Raw genomic sequence first — 19091 nt, forward strand, 5'->3', positions numbered from 1 at the left:
AAAAAAAGATAAAAATGCGCCCAGACCACTCAAGTAACAAAACAATGTTATCTATAAAAGAATAAAAAATGCAAAACAAACAACTGGACTATTTTAAATTTTTCGCTTAAAGAGTCACATAATTACAAGAGCTAATTATTTTAACTACTGAGCAAAAACAAAATATTGGGTACACGATTATTTACCTCATCTTTGGAGTTCGAAATTAACAATAAGCAAATAAAAGTGAGCAAATCAATTTGTAAATAATAAAGATTCGTCAATATTATAATTCAAAGAAGTAAAAAATCATTAGCAAATAAATAGAACATATGGATAATTTTCCATGGGAACTACGCGTACCAAAATTGAAATATAAAAAAAAAATCAACTAGAACCAGGAATAACAAGCATTAAAAGAGAACAATAAACATATCTTTTTATGAATAAATAAGATTTTTCTATATTGTAATTTAAATGAAAAGAGAACTAAGCAATTAAATGTAACATATGCATAGTTTGGCATGACAAAACGGATATCAAAACTTCAAATTAAAAAAACGACTAAAACAAAGAACAAACATCAAAATAGGACAATTTTATTATTCTCAGCATAATATTTAAAATTGTTTTTTGAATACTGTTTTGTATACACACATAAAAGAAATTCATTAAGCAAATAATGCTAATTTTATTAATTTATAATCATTTCAACTCATACAAATGTAAAAAATGACATGTTCGTTCTATAGGCTGATATTTGAGATTTATTATTTTTTTATCCTTCACTTTTATTTACTCATTTCTAGGCAATTAGTAGTCAAAATCCTAGATCACCTCAATTCTTAAAACAAACATTCATTGGATTCAAATATCAAATAGATCTACTATAAATTTAAGTCAAGGTTCTCCAATAGTCATCACTTGCAACTCTTCCAACAGTATTTTTGACATACAGCTAATGTTGTAAATTTACCAAACATTTCTTTTTCTTAAGCACCAATCCCTAAGTTCACTTTTCATAATTGGAAAACAATATTCTAATGAACATCCTTCAATAATTACAATCATCCTCTATCTACTATATCAACTCGCAACACCTTGAACTATTTAATCCATGACTTTATCACTAAGATCTTCAAAATAAGAAAATGAACGATAACTCTAAATTATAGATTTCTAAAAATTAAACTCTTAAAATAAAATAATCCTCCAATCTAAATCTAAAGTAAAGTTAACATATGATAAATCTTTAAGTTAGAATTTCTTTGTCACTTACACCATAATAGTTTTTTAATGAAGTAAGAAAGCTTGGCTCTCCATCTACATTTCGTATTTTTTTATTACACCATAATTTATGGATATAATCTTGCAGTAGATTTAGTTCGGGTGCTAGAAAAAATTGTTTTTTCATTGCAAGTGAAGCATTTTGCAATACGTTCGGAGGCCACATTACATAAACTATTAGGGTCCAATACACACTTAATGTAGCAAATGAGTATATTTATTGCGAGGTATATTAACCTGTTGGCTAACTCCGATACTCAAAACTCTTCTTCATGTTCTACTAGTGATGTCATCTTATAAACTATCTTTACTTGATACTTTTATTTGTCAAACTCTTTTTTCAATTACAAATTACTTTTAACTCTTATTGTATTCAAACTATGTATTATCTTTTAGAATTAGATTCAAAAGAAAATTACATACATTTGCAATCTTCTTTTTCTTCTATATCTTCCCTTGAAACGATAATTTACCACCATCTTGGAGCTAAAATTAAACAAGAACTTACCTCCACAAACTTACTACTAACTACTCTATTCCTATTAGCTTCAATACATAAAAAGTCAATCAGTGTCCACTTCCTAACATTACTCAACAATCCTAACCATCTAAGTTTAAATAAACCACTGTGGATGATACCACATAACAACCAACAACCACCATCTTTCTAACAACGGGCTATGACCAAAACAAAAAAATATTAAACCATACAAAAGAAAGTAATCTACCTCCAAAAACCTACAAAATGATTCAAGTCATCTTAAAACACCAATTACATCGAATATCTTAGAACAATACTAACCGACCAGTGTGTTAGAGCTAAAATCAAATAAAGACTTTCTGGCCTATCACTAGTACTCTATACCTATGAGCTTTAGTACATAAAAATCAATCAACATCAATTCCTAGTCTTATCTGAAAAAAGCAATCCTAACTATTTAGTTTTGAATGCATCACTAGCTACTCACTAAATACTCGATACCTATAAGCTTTAATACATAAAAGTTAATCAACATTCAATTCCTAATCTTAGTTGAAAATAACAATTCTAACTATCTAATTTTAAATATATCTCTAAGGATGATATTATATATTTGCCAACAACCACAAGTCATTCTGTCTACTAGCCATGATCCAAAGGGAAAACCAGTAGACCATACAGAGAAAAGTAAAATATTTTGAGAAAATTATTAGTTTATTCAAGTTACCCTAAAAACACCAACTACGTTGTATTTCTTAAAAATAATATTGATCTACCACTATGTATGAGCTAAAGCCAAAGTTATAACGAGTGTATATTATTTTGCAAATGGTAAACAAGTAACTTTCAAGCAACTGAAGAAATCATTCAATCGCATTTTAGGATTGAAGATTAAGTTTAAGAATGATTAAAGAAAGAAAGAGAGAGAGAGAGAGAGAAAGACAAGAGATACTAAGTGTTTTAAGAAGCCACCAACCAGAATTGAGTAAGTTCTCAGCTTCCCGCCTGTGGACAGGTGTGGAGGAAATATATCAGAATGATCATTAAATAGTGAAGGGAACATTTTATCATACTGAAGATGCAAATGTTGCAACAGTTGAAAGAATAAATGAGAAGTATGCAACACAAATAATAAAATAATGAGGTAAAATTTCATACGCACTCTCTTCCTCTGCCGTTCTATTTTTCTTCTTCGTACACACTCTCCCTCTTTTGTCGCTCACAGACCGTAAAACATGCAGCAGACTATACTGAGAACTTGCCAGCGTAAGTAAGAGAGTCAGTATTCTCATGTTTGCTACAACCAATCAACATGCAAAATCATTAAAATGAAATTTTAATTTTCACCACTTACAGTGCAATTTTGAAAAATGGTCGTGACCTCCGTCCTCTTGCCAACGAGCGAGAAAAAAGACAAACATATCAAAACCCAAAAAATATAATGTGAAAGACAAGAAGAAAGAAATACCACATAAAACACAGTAGCTCTTCGTACCAATTCAGTAAATGCAACCTTATTAAAAACATTGACGAATCAAAAGAAACTACTGACCACTCCTGCAATCAAAGAAAACAAGTTACCGCCATCACAGTATCTGCCATCAAATCGAACCACAGATCTACTTTTCGACTAAAATGATCATGCAGTAGATCTCCATGTTAAGCTCCATCAACTAACTTTTTAAAACTAAATGTGATAGATGATGCTGAAATAGATAGCGTTGTAAATCTCTCCAACTCCATCAAAAAAAATTTAAAAACAATTAGGCTAAAAAAGCAAAAAAAAAAAGAAAAATATGATAAAAGAAGAAAGACAAACCTCTTATTCCACAGATACCTTATAATTCACGTCTAAAAAAGTGCTACCAACAAAGAAAAAAAAACATAAATGACACATCTGGACCATCTTAAACGTTTTTCCTAAAGAGTTACACACTAACAAGATATAAAACTGTTATCTACCCAAAAAGATAAAAATATATGCTTATTTACCTTAAAACTGCTAACTAAGATTGATAATAATCTTCGGTGGTCCTATATTAAAGTAAACAAAAATAATATTGCTAAGTAATCCTAAATAGAAAAGAAAATATCTAATAGAAAATAAAATTTATGTCAAAGCATAGGAAAATAAACCTCTTATTCCACGTATATCTTATAACCTAACATGTTTCAAGCAGTGTTACCCACAAAAGAGAAAAAAACAGAGATAATATATGATTGGTCTCTGTTCAACATTTTGCCTAAAGATTTTCATAATAGCAAAGAAAGAAAATTTTAACTAGTTATGAAAAAAATATAATATTAAATACGTGTTTATTTACCTAATTTTTGCCGTTTGAAATCTACAACAACTACACAAAAGTAAGCATATCAATTTATAAATGATCAAAGCCTTTTTACATCGTAATTAAAATAAGAAGAAAACCAATAGTAATTAAATGTAACATATGTGCACAGCTTGGCATGGACAGATATCAAAACTTCAAATTAAAAATGAACGACTAAAATCAAGAAGAATAAATATTAAAAGAGGACAATTTTGTTGTCTTCTGTATAACATTAAAAACAGCTTCAAGTATTGCTATGTTAGTGTACACATAAAGAAATTCACTTACGAAATAATGCTAAATTATTTCAATTTATAATCATTTAACCTCATGCAAGTATTAAAATGAGATATTCGTTTTCAGGGCTGATACTTGGGTTTTACTCTTTTTTCTTATCAGTTTATAAGGGTAGTTGTAATTTTTTACAGGTACTTTATCGTTATTATGTTTGATATATTTGTTTGCAGAGAAAGTTGAAGAACTAAATTTAATTTTTATTTTGGTTTACTTGAGTTTTTGATTATATTTGAGTTTTTTTTTTGTAATTGTATTAGTATTTGAGCGCCTACTTGTTGTATTTTCACTCGAGTTAGTTGTTTGTTTCATTTATTTGAAATTGCAAAAAAAATCAATTGGATTTTTCATTCAGTGTACTTGGATTTGTAACTGTATTTGAGTTTGTTTGTTTTTTATTCCAATATCGGTTTCTAATTACAATTTGTTTGCTATGCATTGTTGATATCGATCTATCGTCATATAGGTTTTTAGTGTTCAAATCCATCCTTCAACTAAGTTATGGTAGCATAATTTAAAAATTATTGTTTGATTAGTTAGTAAAAAAATAAAAATAATTGACTAATCAGATAATAAAATCATGAGGCAAAATTTCATACGAACTCATTTCCTCTGTCGCTCTGGTTCTCTTCTTCGTACACACTCCCCCTCTTTTGTCGCTCACAGACCATAAAGCACGCCGCAGGCTATACCGAGAACCTGCCAACGTAAGTAAGACAGCCACTATTCGCAGGTTTGCTACAACAAGTAATTATGAAAAATCATTAAAATAAAAATTGAATTTTCATCACTTACAACACAATTTTGAAGAATGGTCAGGACCTCCTTCCAACGATGCGAGAAATAAGATAAACATACAAAAACCCAGTAAATAGAATGTGAAAGACAAGAAGAAAGAGATACCTCATAAAACACAGCAGCTCATAGTACCAAATGACTGTATAATAGACCAGCTCCAATATCCTGATTACCAATTCAGTAAATGTAACCTTATTATAAACATTAAAGAAACAAAAAAATACCGCCGACCAAGCACTCCTGCAACCGAAGAAGATGAGTTCCCGCCATCAAATCGAACCACATATATTCTTTTCCACTAAAGTGATCATAGAGTAGATCTCCTTGTAGCTCCAAATGAAACCTTTTTAAAACTTAATGTGATAGATGATACAGAAATAGATAGCGTTGTAACTCTCTCTAACTCCATCAAAAAAATTTAAAAAATAAATTAGGCTTAAAAAAAGCAAAACTAAATTGAAAAATATGATAAAAGAAGAAAGACAAACCTCTTATTCCACGGATACCTCATAATCCACGTTTAAAAGAGTGCTACCAACAAAAAAAAATAAAATACAAGTGACACACCTATACTATCTTAAACTTTTTATCTAAAGAGTTACATACTAACAAAATATAAAAATTTTAACTACCCAAAAAGATAAAAACCCATGCTTATTTACCTTAAAAGTGCTCCCTAAGATTGATAATAACGTTCACTAGTCCTACATTAAAGTAAACATAAAGAATATTACTGAGTAAATAATTCTAAATAGAAAAAAATTATATATATATATTAGAAAATAAAATTTATATCGTAAGTAAAGCAAAATAAACCTTTTGTTCTACGAATATCTTATAAACCAACATGTTTCTAGTAGTGTTACTCACAAAAGATAACAAAAAAAAGATAATATATGATTGGACTCTCTTTAACTTTTTGCCTAAAGATCTTTATAGTAACAAAGAAAGAAAATCTTAACTAGTTATAGAAAAAATATAATATTGAATACGTGTTTATTTACCTGATTTTGAGCGTTTGAAATCTACAACAATTACACAAATGTGAGTATATCAATTTATAAATGATCAAGACTCTTTTAAAATCAGAAGAAAACCAATGGCAACTAAATGTAACAAATGCAGGCATAGACGGATATCAAAACTTTAAATTAAAAAAAAACAACTAAAATAAAAAAGAAAAGACATTAAAAGAGGACAATTTTGTTGTCTTCTGCATAACATTAAAAACAGCCTCAAGTATTACTATGTTAATGTACACATAAAGAAATTCACTGACAAAATAATGCTAAATTGTTTCAATTTATAATCATTTCTACTCACGCAAATATTAAAACGAGATATTCGTTTTCAGGGCTAATACTTGGGTTTTACCATTTTTCCTTGTCAGTTTGTAAGGGAAGTTGTAATTTGTTTGCGGTAATTTATCGTTATTGTGTTTGAGATGTTTGTTTGCAGGGAAAGTTGAAGAGTCAAATGTACTTTTTGTTTTGGTTTACTTGACTTTGTAATTGTATTTGAGTTTGTTTGTAAGGGTAGATGTAATTTATTTGTTATAGTTTCTCGTTATTGTGTTTGAGATTTTTGTTATCTGGAAAAGTTGAAGAGTTAAATGTAATTTTTGTTTTGGTTTACTTAAATTTGTGATTCTATTTGAGTTTGTTTGTAATTGTATTAGAATTTCAACGTCTACTTCTTGTTAAAATATGTCGTTTTAGTTTGTTGTAATTTCACTCAAGTTAGTTGTTTGTTTTATTTATTAGGAATTACAAGAAAATCAATTGGATTTTTCTTTCAGTGTACTTAGATTACTGACTGTATTCGAGTTTTTTTGTATTTTTGTTCCAATTTCAGTTTCTAATTATAATTTGTTTGCTTTGCATTGTTCATATCGATCTATCGCATGTAGCTTTTTAGTGTTCAAATCCATCATTTAACTAAGTTATAGTAGCATAATTTAAAAATTATTGTTTGATTAGATAGTAAAAAATTAAAAATAATTGACTAATCAGATAATAAAATCATGAGGTAAAATTTCATACGAACTCGCTTCCTCTGTCGCTCTGGTTCTCTTCTACGTACACACTCTCCCTCTTTTGTCGCTCACAGACCGTAAAGCACGCCGCAGGCTATACCGAGAACCTGCCATCGTAAGTAAGACAACCACTATTCGCAGGTTTGCTACAACAAGTAATTATGCAAAATCATTAAAACAAAAATTGAATTTTCATCACTTACAGCACAATTTTCAAGAATTATCAGAACCTCCTTCCTTTTGTCAGCGACGCGAGAAACAAGACAAAAATACCAAAACTCAGAAACTATAATGTGAAAGATAAGAAGAAAGAGATACCTCATAAAACACAACAGCTCATAGTACCAAACAACTGTGTAACAGACCAGCTCCAATATCCTGATTACCAATTCAGTAAATGCAACCTTATTAGAAATATTAAAAAAATAAAAAATAACCGCTGACCAAGTACTCCTGCAACCGAAGAAGACGAGTTCCCGCCATCACCAGTATCTGCCATCAAATTGAACCACATATCTTCTTTTCCACTAAAGTGATCGTAGAGTAGATCTCCTTGTAGCTCCAAATAAAACTTTTTAAAAACAGAATGTGATAGATGATGCTGAAATAGATAGCGTTGTAACTCTCTCCAACTTCATCAAAAAAATTTAAAAAATAAATTAGGCTTTAAAAAATTAAAACTAAACTTAAAAATATGATAAAAGAAGGAAGACAAACCTCTTATTCCACGGATACCTCATAATCCACGTCTAAAAGAGTGCTACCAACAAAAAAGAATAAAACACAAGTGACACGTCTGGACCATCTTAAACTTTTTACCTAAAGAGTTACATACTAACAAAATATAAAAATTTTAACTACCTAAAAAGATAAAAACACATGCTTATTTACCTTAAAAGTGCTCCTTAAGATTGATAATAACATTCGCTAGTCCTACATTAAAGTAAACATAGAGAATATTGTTAAGTAAATAATTCTAAATATAATATATATATATATATATAATAGAAAATAAAATTTGTATCGTAAGCAAAGTAAAATAAACCTTTTGTTTCACGAATATCTTATAACCCAACATGTTTTCAGCAGTGTTACCCACAAAAAAGAACAAAAAATATATATATATGATTGAACTCTATTTAACTTTTTGCTTAAAGATCTTCAGAGTAACAAAGAAAGAAAATTTTAACTAGTTATAGAAAAAACATAATATTGAATACGTGTTTATTTACCTGATTTTTGCCGTTTGAAACCTACAACAATTACACAAAAGTGAGCATATCAATTTATAAATGATCAAGACTCTTTTAAAAACAGGCATGCACGGATATCAAAACTTCAAATTAAAAAAAATGACTAAAATCAAGAACAACAGACATTGAAAGAGGACAATTTTGTTGTCTTCTGCATAACATTAAAAACAATCTCAGGTATTACTATGTTAATGTACACAAAGAAATTCACTGACAAAATAATGCTAAATTTTTTTATTTTATAATCATTTCAACTCATGCAAATATTAAAACGAGAATTTGTTTTTAGGGTTGATACTTGGGTTTTATTCTTTTTCTTTGTCAGTTTGTAATTTGTTTGCAGTAATTTGTCGTTATTGTGTTTGAGATGCTTGTTTACAGGAAAAGTTGAAGAGCCAAATGTAATTTTTATTTTGGTTTACTTGACTTTGTAATTGTATTTGAGTTTATTTGTAAGGGTAAATGTAATTTGTTTCTTGTAGTTTCTCGTTATTGTGTTTGAGATGTTTGTTTGTTGGAAAAATTGAAGAGCTAAATGTAATTTTTATTTTGGTTTACTTGAGTTTGTGATTGTATTTGAATTTATTTGTAATTGTATTAGAATTTCAGCGGCTACTTGTTTTCGTTTATTGTACAGTTTCACTCGACTTAGTTGTTTGTTTCATTTTTATGGAATTGCAAAAAAATCAATTGAATTTTTCTTTCAGTATACTTGAATTTGTTAATGTATTTGAATTTGTTTGTATTTTTATTCCAATTTCAGTTTCTAATTACAATTTGTTTGTTTTGCATTGTTCATATCGATCTAGCGTCATGTAGGTTTTTAATGTTCAAATCCATCCTTCAACTAAGTTATGGTAGCATAATTTAAAAATTATTATTTGATTAGTTAGTAAAAAAATAAAAATAATTGACTAATCAGATAATAGAATCATGAGGTAAACTTTCATACGAACTCTCTTCCTCTGCCGTTCTGGTTCTCTTCTTCATACACACTCTCCCTCTTTTGTTGCTCACATACCGTAAAGCCCGCCGTAGGCTATACTGAGAGCTTGCCAGCGTAAGTAAGAGAGTCAGTATTCGCAGGTTTGCTACAATCAGTAAATATGCAAAATTATTAAAATGAAATTTGAATTTTCACAACTTACAGCACAATTTTAAAGAATGGTCATGACCTCCGTCATCTTGCCAGCGACGCGAGAAACAAGACAAACATACCAAAATCTAAGAAATATAATGGAAAAAACAAGAAGAAAGAGATACCTCATAAAACACAGCAGCTCATAGTACCAAACCACTGTATGGTCTAGCTCCAAAATCCTAATTACCAATTAAGTAAATGCAACCTTATTAGAAACATTGAAGAAACAAAAGAAACTGCTGACCAAGTACTCCTGCAACCCAAGAAGACGAGTTCCCGCCAGTACCATTATCTGCCATCAAATCGAACTACAAATCTTTTTAACTAAAATGATCATGGAGAAGATCTCCTTATGAAGCTCCATTTAAAAACTTTTTAAAACTTAATGTGATAAATGATGCAGAAATAAATAACATTGTAACTCTCTCCAACTCCATTAAAAAATATTAAAGAAAAAATTAGGATGAAAAAAACAAAACAAAACTGAAAAACAGGATAAAAGAAGAAAGACAAACCTCTTATTCTGCTGGTTCCTCATAATCTATATCTAAAAGAGCGTTACGAACAAAAGAAAACAAAACACAAGTGACACGCCTGGACCATCTTAAACGTTTTGACAAAGAGTTACGCACTAACAAAATATAAAAATATTAGCTACCCAAAAAGATAAAAACACATGATTATTTACGTTAAAAGTGTTCCTAAGATTGATAATAACCTTCGGTAGTCCTATATTAAAGTAACCAAAAAGAATATAGTTAAGTAAATAATTCTAAATACTAAAAAATATATGTAATAAAAAATAAAATTCATGTCATAAGCATTAAAAAATAAACCTTTTATTTCACAAATATATCATAGCCCGACATTTCTCCAGCAATGTTACCCAGAAAAGAGAACAAAACAAAGATAATATATGATTAGATTCCTTTCAACTTTTTACCTCAAGATCTTCATAATAACAAAGAAATAAAATTTTAACTAGTTAAAGAAAAAACATACTATTAAATATATATTTATTTACCTGATTTTTACCATTTGAAATCTACAACAACTACACAAAAGTAAGCATATCAATTTATAAATGATCAAGACTCTTTTATGTTGTAATTCAAATCAGAAGAGAATCAATAGCAATTAAATATAATATATGCACAACTTGACATGGACATTGAAAACGACCATTAAAAGAGGACAATTTTGTTGTCCTCTGCATGACATTAAAAACAACCTCAAGTATTGCTATATTAATGTACACATAAAGAAATTCATTGACGAAAAATACTAGATTGTTTTAATTTATAATCATTTCAACTCATGAAAATGTTAAAAACGAAATATTCAATTTTTGGGTTGATACTTGAAGTTCACTCTTTTTCCTTGTCAGTTTGTAAGGATAGTTGTAATTTATTTGTTGTAGTTTGTCGTTATTGTGTTTGAGATGCTTGTTTGCTAAAAAAGTTGAAGAGCTAAATGAAATTTTTGTTTTGGTTTAAAAGCTATTAGGTTTCTAAAATCTTCAAAATAAGAAAATGAACGATAACTCTAAATTATAAGTTTGTAAAAATTAAACTCTTAAAATAAAATAATCCTCCAATCTAAATCTAAAGTAAAGCTAACATGTGATAAATCTTTAAATTAGAATTTTTCAGTCGCAGAATTTTATGTATTTTAAAAACTATTAATTTTTTGATGAAGCAAGGAAACTTAGCTCTCCATCTACATTTCGCATTTTTTTTATTAAATTATGTAGTTGAAAAATTCATGGATATAATCTTGCAGTAGATTTAGTTCGGGTGCCAAAAAAAATTGTTTTTTCAGTGCAAGTGCAGCATTTTTGCAATACGTTCACAAGCCACATTACATAAACTATTAGGATCCAATACACACACTTAATGCAGCAAATAAGTATATTTATTTCGAGGTGTATTAACCTGCTGCCTAACTCCGATGCTCCAAACTCTTCTTCATGTTCTACTAGTGATGTCATCTTATAAACTATCTTTACTTGATACTTTTATTTACCAAACTTTTCTTTCAATTACAAATTACTTTTAACTGTTATTGTATTCAAACTATGTATTATCTTTTAGAATTAGATTCAAAAGAAAGCCACCAACTGGAATTGAGCAAGTTCTCAGCTTCCCGTCTGCGGACATACCTTTCATGCTATTTCAGTGCCAAAGTTCACTAGCCCATGTCGACAGGTGTGGAGGAAATATATTAGGATGATCACTGAATAGTGAAGGGAACATCTCATCATACTGAAAAAGCAAATATTGCAACAATTGAAAGCATAAATGAGAAATATGCGACACTTTAGAAAATATTTCTAATTATGAAAATATTTAAAGGAAAGTTCACAAGATAAAATAGTTTTTTATAGTTTTTTAAGAAGTTTTAGATTGTGAAAGAAATGATAAGTTAGAAAATTAAAAAAGACTATAGATTACCATCTATGCAATAGAGCTCCAAATCCAATCGTTATTCTTGCTTTTATTTTTAGTATATTTATTTTTGTTGTAACATTTTTACGCTGTTAGTTTTCAAGAAAACCCGAATACTCTGAATACTTTGGGAGGGTAATCAATCAAGCAATTCTTCTTTTCGAAAGTTCCCTCAATCGGAAAAGGGTAATATGTTCATATTTGATTCATACATTAGCATATAACTATGGAATATCCACAGCATTAATATTCTATTCCCAACCTACCTGGGTCTCAAAGGAACGTGTCAAATGTACTTAGAAACAGAGACCAAAATATCAACTTCGCAAACTCCATAAAAAACAGAACCTACTAAATCAAATTCCAGAAGATAGTTTGTTTGTCTGTAAAATTATTAAAGCTAAATTGGAATATTTAAATGAAAAAACAAGAAACTGCTGCTATCTTTTGAGTAAATTTCAAGTCTATAAATCATGGTAAAAAGGAATAAGAAAAACAACATCTCCCCAGTTAAGAAACCTGCTGCAATGTTTATAACAAGAAAGAACTCGAATTAATTTAGAAATATGTTATGTGTGAAATTTAGGAAGAGGGCTTTTAGGGTTTGGAATGTAGCAAACAAAGAGAGAAGTGCAGAGAGAGTGAGAAACAGACAAAGAGAGAATAAAAGAGAGAAGAGAACACAGAGAGAGACAGAGAACCAATTCATTATTCCTCATTACAGATATAGTTGAAAATAACTTATGCTAAGAAACAATTAGTTAGTTAGTTAAGAACAGATGCTACACATAACAAAACAAATTTATGAAAACTAAAAACATTAAATAAGAAGAATAAATAAATAAGAAGACAAACTGTAAAAAGAAATTTAAAAAAAAAAGATTTATGTAAAACCCAGATTAAGAGAGACTAAATCACTTATGCCAACTTCATGAAAGGAGAACCAAATAAAAATAAACTCCATGAATGATCACCTACCAATATTAAGAGATAAGTAAAAATACCTCCGGCTACCGTTGGGTCTTTGAAGAGAAAGACATATCTCTTCTTTCGATCTTCTTCTTCCCTCTTTCTTTGCTCTTCTTTTCCTTCTCTATTTGGCTCTTTACTCCCAGTAAACTGAAAAAGAAATAGAATGTTAGAAAGAGGACAGTTCAATTTGTTTTCTATCATCTTCTTCCTTACCTCTTTCAGATATTCTTTTCTTTCCCTCTCCACATTGAAGAGAATGGAGAGTTTCAGATCCATGTCTGCTCGTTCCTGTCTTTTTCCCCTTTTTCTCTCTCTGCTATGCTCGGACTTCTCACCTTCTCTCTGGGCAAGGCTTGTGAACAAGAGAGATCGAAATTTAACAGAATGACTAAGTAGTGTTGGGTCTTGAAGAGAAACCCATCGATCTTCTTTTCGATCTCCCTTGAAGAGAACGGAGAGTTTCAGATCCATGTCTGCTCGTTTCTGTCTTTTTCCCCTTTTTCTCTCTCTATTATGTTTGTATTTCTCACCTTCTCTCTGGGCAAGGCTTGTGAACAAGATAGATTGAAATTTAACAGAATGACTAGGCAGTGTTGGGTCTTTAAGAGAAACCTATCTATCTTCCTTTCGATCTTCTTTTTTCCTTCTTTCTTTGTTCTTCTTTACTTTCTCTATTTGATTCTTTGCTCTCAAGAAACTGAAAAAGAAATAGAATGCTAGAAAGATGACCATTCTAATTTGTTTTCTATCATCTTCTTCCTTACCTCTTTCTGATATTCTTTTCTTTCCCTCTCCACATTGAAGAGAATGGAGGGGTTTCAGATCCATGTCTGGTCGTTTCTGTCTTTTTCCCCTTTTTCTCTCTCTCTTTTGTGCTTGTATCTCTCTCCTTCTCTCTGGGCAAGGCGAGATCTGGAAACAAAGAACGTCGAAAACTTTTTGCAAGTAAAAGAGAGGCAGAAGGTGGTCTGAAGAGGAGAATTGGAAAACTTTTGTGGGGTTTTAATCTAATCGCACGGTCAGTTTGCTTTTAAAGGGAAAATAAAGAAATTCAGACTGCGCACGCCGACAAGCATAACACAACGGTCAATTTGTTTTTTAAAAAACTTTTTAAAGAAAAGAAAAAGAAAGAAAAAAGCAACTATTGCAGATCCATGTCTGCTCGTTTCTGTCTTTTTCCCCTTTTTCTCTCTCTGCTATGCTCGTACTTCTCACCTTCTCTCTGGGCAAGGCTTGTGAACAAGAGAGATTGAAATTTAACATAATGACTAAGTAGTGTTGGGTCTTTAAGAGAAACCCATATATCTTCTTTTCGATCTTCTTTTTTCCTTCTTTCTTTGCTCTTCTTTTCTTTCTCTATTTGATTCTTTGCTCTCAAGAAACTGAAAAATAAATAGAATGGTAAAACGATGACCATTCTAATTTGTTTTCTATCATCTTCTTCCTCACCTCTTTCTGATATTCTTTTCTTTCCCTCTCCACATTGAAGAGAATGGAGAGTTCCAGATCCATGTCTGCTCGTTTCTGTCTTTTTCCCCTTATTCTCTCTCTGCTATGCTCGTACTTCTCAACTTCTCTCTGGGCAAGGCTTGTGAGAACAAGAGAGATTGAAATTTAACAGAATGACTAGGCAGTGTTGGGTCTTTAAGAGAAACCTATCTATCTTCTTTTCGATCTTCTTTTTTTTTCCTTCTTTCTTTGTTCTTCTTTTCTTTCTCTATTTGATTCTTTGCTCTCAAGAAACTGAAAAAGAAATAGAATGCTAGAAAGATTACCATTCTAATTTGTTTTCTACCATCTTCTTCCTTACCTCTTTCTGATATTCTTTTCTTTCCCTCTCCACATTGAAGAGAATGGAGGGGTTTCAGACCTCGTTTCTGTCTTTTTCCCCTTTTTCTCTCTCTCTTTTGTGCTTGTATCTCTCTCCTTCTCTCTGGGCAAGGCCAGATCTGAAAACAAAGAACGTTGAAAACTTTTTGAAAGTAAAAGAAAGACGAAAGAAAGGAAGAAGGTGGTCTGAAGAGGAGAATTGGAAAACTTTTGTGGGGTTTTAATCTAATCGCACGGTCAGTTTGCTTTTAAAGGGGAGATAAAGAAATTCAGACTGCGTTAAAAGGACGCCGACAAGCATAACACAACGGTCAATTTGTTTTTTAAAAAACTTTTTAAAGAAAAGAAAAAGAAAAAAGCAACTACTGCGTTAAAAAAGTTAAACTACACGGAGCCCAGGCTTAGGGTGTTGTTTTAAATTTTGGTTATATTTTATAAAAAATTAAAATATCTTTATAATAGAAAACTGTAGTTATTAAGAAAGAGATAATAAATTAAAAAAAAAAAATTAAAGTAAAATAGCATAAATAAGAATGTGTGATAAACACTTAGTAATTAATTCTAAAAAAATGTGAGTGAATTTTACTGGGAAATAGAAAAAATTAAAAAAATTTGACAGAAAAATGAAAAAGACTCCCTTGTAGATGATTTTTTTTTATTAATTATTACTGAAAGAAAATAAAAATAAATAAATTTAAAGCGGATAAATATAATTTTGTAATAAATTTTAATAATTTATGTTAGAATATAAATAATTAACTATGATATTTTTTTACAATTTTTTAAATAATTAATTTAATCAATTATTTAATACAATCAAAACATATATACTTTTTTAGTTCTCTATATGCATTAAAGCAACAATATCTCAACCACACATTTGGAGAAAAGTAATATATTTCATATATGATAAATATGGACACCAACCACTGCATGCTAATTAAAAATAGGACAAAAAAAAAGATAAAAATGCAGAGGAGTCCAGACCACTCAAGTAACAAAACAATGATATCAATGAAATAAAAAAAAATGCAAAACAAACAACCGGACTATTTTAAATTTTTTGTCTAAAGAGTCACATAATAACAAGAGCTAATTGTTTTAACTAGCTAAGCAAAAATAAAATATTGGGTACATGATTATTTACCTCATCTTTGGAGTTTGAAATCAACAATAAGCAAATAAAAGTGAGTAAATCAATTTGTAAATAACAAAGATTCGTTAATATTATAATTCAAAGAAGTAAAAAATCATTAACAAATAAATAGAACATATAGATAATTTTTCATGGGAACTACGCGTACCAAAATTGAAATATAAAAAAAAATCAACTAGAACCATGAGTAACAAGCATTAAAAGAGAACAATAAACATATCTTTTTATAAATAAGTAAGATTTTTCTACATTATAATTTAAATAAGAAGAGAACCAAATAATTAAAAGTAACATATGCATAGTTTGGCATGAAAAAACGGATATTGAAACTTCAAAATTAAAAAAAAACGACTAAAATAAAGAACAAACATCAAAAGATGACAATTTTATTATTCTCAGTATAATATTTAAAATCGTCTTTTGAGTACTACTACGTTAATGTACATATAAAAGAAATTCACTAAGCTAATAATACTAATTTTGTCGATTTATAATCATTTCAATTCATACGAATGTAAAAATGATATGTTCATTCTATAAGCTGATATTTAGGATTTATTGTCATTTTATCATTCACTTCTGTTTACTCATTTCTAAGCAATTAGTAGTCAAAATCCTAGATCATCTCAATTCAAAAGACAAACATTCATTGGATTCAAATATCAAATAAATATACTATAAATTTAAATCAGAGTTCTCTAATAGTTATCACTTGCAACTCTTCCAACAGTATTTTTGACATATAGCTAATGTTGTAAATTTACCAAACATTTCTTTTTCTTAAGCACTAATCCCTAAGTTCACTTTTCATAACTGAAAAATAATATTCCAATGGACATCCTTCAAACATTCACTATGGATGATACCACATAATAACCAACAACCACCATCTTTCTAACAACACGCTATGAGCAAAACATTAAACCATACAAAAGAAAGTCATCTACCTCCAAAAACCTACAAAATGATTCAAGTCATCTTAAAACACTAATTACATCGAATATCTTAGAGCAATACTAACTGACCAATGTATTAGAGCTAAAATAAAACAAAGACTTTCTTGCCTATCACTAGTACTTTATAGATTTTTAAAAATTAAACTCTTAAAATAAAATAATCCTCCAATCTAAATATAAGTAAAGTTAACACGTGATAAATCTTTAATTTAAAATTTCTTTGTCACTTACACCGTAATAGTTTTTTAATGAAGTAAGAAAGTTTGGCTCTCCATCTACATTTTGTATTTTTTTATTAAATTAGGTAGTTGAAAAATTCATGGATATAATCTTGCAGTAGATTTAGTTCGGGTGCCAAAAAAATTTATTTTTTCATTGCAAATGCAGCATTGTGCAATACTTTCGGAGGCAACATTACATAAACTATTAGGGTCCAATACACACACTTAATGCAGCAAATGAGTATATTTATTGCGAGGTATATTAAACTGCTGCCTAACTCCGATGTTACAAACTCTTCTTCATGTTCTATTAGTGATGTCAAAACATATATACTTTTTTAGTTCTCTATATGCATTAAAGCAACACTATCTCAACCACACGTTTAGAGAAAAGTAATATATTTCATATATGATAAATATGGACACCAACCACTGCATGCCAATTAAAAATAGGACCAAAAAAAAGATAAAAATGCAGAAGAGTCCAGACCACTCAAGTAACAAAACAATGATATCAATGAAAGAAAAAAAAATGCAAAACAAACAACCGGACTATTTTAAATTTTTTTTCTAAAGAGTCACATAATAACAAGAGCTAATTGTTTTAACTAGCTGAGCAAAAACAAAATATTGGGTACATGATTATTTACCTCAACTTTGGAGTTTGAAATCAACAATAAGCAAATAAAAGTGAGTAAATCAATTTGTAAATAACAAAGATTCGTCAATATTATAATTCAAAGAAGTAAAAAATCATTAACAAATAAATAGAACATATAGATAATTTTTCATGGGAACTACGCGTACCAAAATTGAAATATAAAAAAAAATCAACTAGAACCATGAGTAACAAGCATTAAAAGAGAACAATAAACATATCTTTTTATAAATAAGTAAGATTTTTCTACATTATAATTTAAATAAGAAGAGAACCAAATAATTAAAAGTAACATATGCATAGTTTGGCATGAAAAAACGGATATTGAAACTTCAAAATTAAAAAAACGACTAAAATAAAGAACAAACATCAAAAGATGACAATTTTATTATTCTCAGTATAATATTTAAAATCGTCTTTTGAGTACTACTACGTTAATGTACATATAAAAGAAATTCACTAAGCTAATAATACTAATTTTGTCGATTTATAATCATTTCAATTCATACGAATGTAAAAATGATATGTTCATTCTATAAGCTGATATTTAGGATTTATTGTTATTTTATCATTCACTTTTGTTTACTCATTTCTAAGCAATTAGTAGTCAAAATCCTAGATCATCTCAATTCATAAGACAAACATTCATTGGATTCAAATATCAAATAAATATACTATAAATTTAAATCAGAGTTCTCTAATAGTTATCACTTGCAACTCTTCCAACAGTATTTTTGACATATAGCTAATGTTGTAACTTTACCAAACATTTCTTTTTCTTAAGCACTAATCCCTAAGTTCACTTTTCATAACTGAAAAATAATATTCCAATGGACATCCTTCAAACATTCACTATGGATGATACCACATAATAACCAACAACCACCATCTTTCTAACAACACGCTATGAGCAAAACATTAAACCATACAAAAGAAAGTCATCTACCTCCAAAAACCTATAAAATGATTCAAGTCATCTTAAAACACTAATTACATCGAATATCTTAGAGCAATACTAACCGACCAATGTATTAGAGCTAAAATAAAACAAAAACTTTCTTGCCTATCACTAGTACTCTATACATAAAAGTCAATCAACATCAACTCCTAGTCTTATATGAAAAAAGCAATCCTAACTATCTAGTTTTGAATGCATCACTAGCTCATCACTAAATACTCGATACCTATAAGCTTTAATACATAAAAGTTAATCAACATTCAATTCTTAATGTTATTTAAAAATAGCAATTCTA

General features: G+C 29.2%; 1 protein-coding gene and 1 long non-coding RNA gene across 3 annotated transcripts; both read right to left on the reverse strand.

Moving 5' to 3' along the window:
• Positions 1–1022: 1022 nt before the first annotated feature.
• LOC148270500 (uncharacterized) lies at positions 1023–4998 on the reverse strand. Its single transcript, XR_015813074.1, has 4 exons — positions 3243–4998; positions 3102–3137; positions 2910–3004; positions 1023–2752 (listed from the first exon to the last, which is right to left on the reverse strand). It is a non-coding gene; the product is annotated as an uncharacterized LOC148270500 (long non-coding RNA).
• A 4301-nt stretch (positions 4999–9299) lies between these two features.
• LOC148270501 (uncharacterized) lies at positions 9300–15363 on the reverse strand. 2 transcript variants are annotated; one of them, XM_088206912.1, is made up of 3 exons: positions 13231–15363; positions 13050–13164; positions 9300–9777 (listed from the first exon to the last, which is right to left on the reverse strand). In XM_088206912.1, exons 1-3 carry the CDS (start codon positions 13486–13488, stop codon positions 9764–9766), a joined length of 387 nt encoding a protein of 128 aa, XP_088063038.1. In that variant the 5' UTR covers positions 13489–15363; the 3' UTR covers positions 9300–9763. The 2 variants fall into 2 exon arrangements, with proteins under 2 accessions (XP_088063038.1, XP_088063042.1); XM_088206916.1 differs by having other exon boundaries at positions 9300–11862; positions 13231–15361.
• Positions 15364–19091: the final 3728 nt, after the last annotated feature.

This window comes from Carica papaya, chromosome 1 (assembly GCF_054855325.1).
Source record: "Carica papaya isolate Zhongbai chromosome 1, ASM5485532v1, whole genome shotgun sequence".
NCBI lineage: Eukaryota > Viridiplantae > Streptophyta > Magnoliopsida > Brassicales > Caricaceae > Carica > Carica papaya.